The sequence below is a fragment of the Pygoscelis adeliae genome, unplaced genomic scaffold (genome assembly GCF_000699105.1).
Source record: "Pygoscelis adeliae isolate BGI_AS28 unplaced genomic scaffold, ASM69910v1 Scaffold207, whole genome shotgun sequence".
NCBI classification, from domain to species: domain Eukaryota; kingdom Metazoa; phylum Chordata; class Aves; order Sphenisciformes; family Spheniscidae; genus Pygoscelis; species Pygoscelis adeliae.
In genome coordinates, this window is record NW_008825160.1 from 2,857,987 (window position 1) to 2,861,801 (window position 3,815).

Here is a 3,815-nt window from a genome sequence, read left to right on the forward strand (position 1 = left end):
TGCAGTTGTCAGCAGGACAGTTTCTAGTTACATCCATGGCTTCTTTTCATTGCTAAGACCATAGCTATGGTCTTCTCCTTGGAAGTAAAGTGTGATGACCTAGTCTTTCCTGATTTCACAAGAGAAAACACCATGCCAGTTTCCAGGGATTTTTTAAGTCCTCTGCTGGAGGCTGAACTCTCCCACACATGAAAGTGTGGATTTTTTTTTTCCCTGAGGTTCCATTTGTTCTCACTCATAGGCTTAAACGATTTATCATTGCCTTTGGTGAGTAGCAGTCCTTTAGGGCAATATATCTTACAACTGTACTTTAAAGGACTGCTACTCACCACAGGCAATGATAAATTGTTTAGGTCCCTGTCTGCTGTATTTCATTGCTCACTTTCACCAGTAGAGGTGTTTGTAAGGATATTGAAATGATCTGATTACAGTCTAACAAGGAGAGGAGAAGAGAGGAGGGGCAAAATATAGTGAGTTGGAGAGTAGAAACTTAATTTCTTAATCTGTTACTATACCTTCATTATTTGCAAGTTTGAGGGTGGAGTCAGAACCTCACCTACCATTGACGACTGCATTTAGCAAGGAACTGTCTCAAATATTTAATTGCACGTCCCCGTTCCCGCCAAACACAATCAAATGAAAAATACCCATCAACTGAAATATCATGACATCATGTGCAATGATATATGTTAGGGTTTGGCAATCCAGTCCAACCATAATCTAAACAGAATCTATAGCAGTCCAGTGCTTTACTCCTCAACTCATTACTAACATATTTTGTATTTAGTGCACACAGAATCCATTTATCTCCTTACTCCCATGGGGTAATACTGGGGGTTTTTTAAGCTTCCTATTTTTCATTTCTTTTCCATTTAGCTGACTGGGAAATGTTACTAGAGGGAACACATGCCTGCTTCACCTTTAATAGTTCTCTTTTCTGTGCTGAGGCTGTCAGGGAAGGACGAAAGATAGGTTATCCAAACTCATTTACAGGTCACCTGGCAAAAGCACAAAGGAGAGGTAGGTTCTCTGCCCCACCCCTCCCAAATACCTTGGACATCTAGATGGCAGAGACCTCATAAGCTTTAGTTTTCCCACTTGTTTTTGATGTTATTTTCATAGAGTAGTTCTACAAGAAACCTTAATTAAATTAAATGTTTCCTATGACACCTGTCATAGAAAAGCCTGGGTACCTGCCTTCCCTTTACACCCTGCCAGGTGGTATGTAAATTATTTCCCACAGTTTACCTTGTCTTCTGCCCTTTAAGAAAGGGACAGCTGGGCAGAAAGGCAATGAAGATTTTCGTTGAACACCTTAGGATGCTGGATTTTAACACAGTGCATTCATGTAGTTGTGGCTAGAGATCCACAGGGGGTTAATTCTAACTATATTATATCTATTTTTAGCCTTCATTTGTAGGCAAATGTGTGACTATGTTCTCTGAAGCAAAAGCAGAAGTAGCCAGCCTTTTAGAAATTGGAATAGATGTTGTTGAAGAGTCCAAGCTGCTGTTTATACTGAGCCTGGATTTACTACTCCTAGTAATTTCTTATCCCTATCGCAGTTATGTCTGATGCGTATTACAGGCAGCTAAAATGAGATTACGACTAGGCACTTGGCTAGAGCATTCACTGTTTGATGAGCATCCTTGGATGCAGTGGACCTCAGAGGAAGACGCAAGCACTCAGTACATTACAGGATATAATATTCCTTTACCTTGAAGGCAATGGCAAAATTCTCATAGACTTTCACAATACATCTAGTGAGACGATAATTATGTGTTTCTTATGGGAGTACCACACTGTTTTATCACATTATTCATGATCCCTTCTTATTATTGTATGGATTTATTAAAATGCCACTGAAATACTTTCTTTCTATTCCCCAGAACACTGTAATCACAGTATTCTCACAAGCTAAAATGTTCCTTGCAAGAATTACAGGATGAAATTCTTTTGGCCCGCACCATGTGTAAAGTCAGGGTGGATAATCTTTGAACTTCCTCCCAGATTCATAAATCTATGAATCAGTTTCTCTCACCTAGATCAGAACAGTCCTTCTGTATGAAAAGAGACATTATGAAATGTCTTAAGCATTGCTCCAGATATATATCAAGTTTTTGTATTGAATAGGTAGTTATTGATCTCACCATATCAATCAAGGTCTTTTCCTTACTTTTCTTGAAGTAAATTGATAGTATATAGATGGAAATGGAAAGCCTTTGTCAGAAAAAGCTACAACATGGTCGTTATCATTGTCTCAGACCACTCAGGCTTTGGCTCTGACTAGCTTTTCTGCAAGAGACGTAACAGGTCAGAGGTGCCTTGGGTACTACTCACTGGTAAATGGCTACTCATGGTCCATGTTGTCACTGAGGTACTACAGAAACACTTATTTTCAAGGCTATTCCTATTTTCTTTTACTCACCAAGAGAGAACATCGTCTGCAGTGCTGAACCACAGAGTTGGAAACGAGGAGCTCTGAGTTCTGATCCCAGACCTGAAGCTGATTCACTGTGTGGCATGAACCGCTTTATTGTACCTGTCTGTGCAATTAATTAAACCAATAAATGAAAATCGAGAGAGGTAGTAGTTGTGTTTGCTAGCACTAGAAGTTTTGAGAGAATTGTAATGTGTGAAAAAGCTTTGTGTAACTGGTAAGTACTGGGATTTATTTCTGACTTTTGATTGAGTTGTGTGACTGCAACATCAGTAATACTGTCAGACCTGGTGCATATGCTTTTTTTATTGCTATTTTAAAGCATTAATCATTTCCCCCTCTCAGCTGCAGAGAATCTGGTCCTGCTAGTGGTCTACCTCTAATCTCAGCTGGTGCACCTGCTGGTGAAAGTCTGTCGGTTCGGACCCCCGTTCCCCGTGCTCGTCTCACTGAAGAAGCCAAAGCTGAGCATCGGGATCCAAGAGGAGCTAAAAATGGAGTGGACAGATTGAAAGGTTTGAACCGTGTTCCAAAGTAACAGTTTTGCTCAGGCTGCATATCTTTCTTACTGTAATGATAGTAGCTTTATTTTGGGTGAGAGGGAAGCTTCTTCATGCTTCTGGTAAAGACACCCTTATAAGCAGCAACGTTACGATGTGGCAGAATCATCACAGTGTGAATGCAACATACTCAGTACAGCAGCTTTCTCTCAATGAACTTTTGGAGAAATTAAAAACAGTGACTGCTTAGGCATAAAGTTACTGTTCCATATGTACGAGGTAGAGCGGTCACTTGACCACCTGAGGATACTACTTTTCCCCCTCCCTACCCCGCAAAACACTGGGTTTTCCGCTGGAGATATGATTTGTGGTAAATTTTGACTTTTCGTTGAAATAAATACCCTCTTAGTGCTTCTTCACTTGTTTATAATTTCTGCAGAGACTGAACTCCCTAGTGACAGTCTTCAGAGAAAATACAGCAAGTCCAAGACTGGCTCTTCTCACGTGCCTCAGCTCATCAACTGGCCAGGCTCCCACTCCAAACCTGTCCTACCTCCAATCCCATCTGGGCGGAAGAGGACCAACCCTTGACGGCCCCTACTAGCCAGTCTGTGTCTTGACTCTTGATTCTACACCGAATCTTTCTGTCTAACAGGAATACTGATTTTGATATATTTCTCTTCAACAAAGCAAAGTCTATCAAATATTATTTCTAAATCCATTTCTGATTAACTCGCCTCAAAAAAGTTATTTATTTATAACTTTATTAAAAAGTAATTTCTGTATTTCCCAAAGCTAGAAATTATTTCCCCAGGCACTCTCAGCTGGGAAATGGTGTAGATTTTTTCTTAACAGCCACATGATCATATCTTCCA

At 40.2% G+C, this 3,815-nt stretch overlaps 1 protein-coding gene across 1 annotated transcript in view; it reads left to right on the forward strand.

Annotated features, from left to right (window-relative positions):
* The window catches only part of LRGUK (leucine-rich repeats and guanylate kinase domain containing), a 55,580-nt gene extending 52,049 nt beyond the window's left edge, over positions 1 to 3,531 (forward strand). Inside the window, exons 19-20 of the mRNA XM_009328698.1 lie at positions 2,786 to 2,955; positions 3,380 to 3,531. Coding sequence (XP_009326973.1) covers positions 2,786 to 2,955; positions 3,380 to 3,531 — 322 coding nt within the window. The remainder of the gene's footprint in view (positions 1 to 2,785; positions 2,956 to 3,379) is intronic.
* Positions 3,532 to 3,815: the final 284 nt, after the last annotated feature.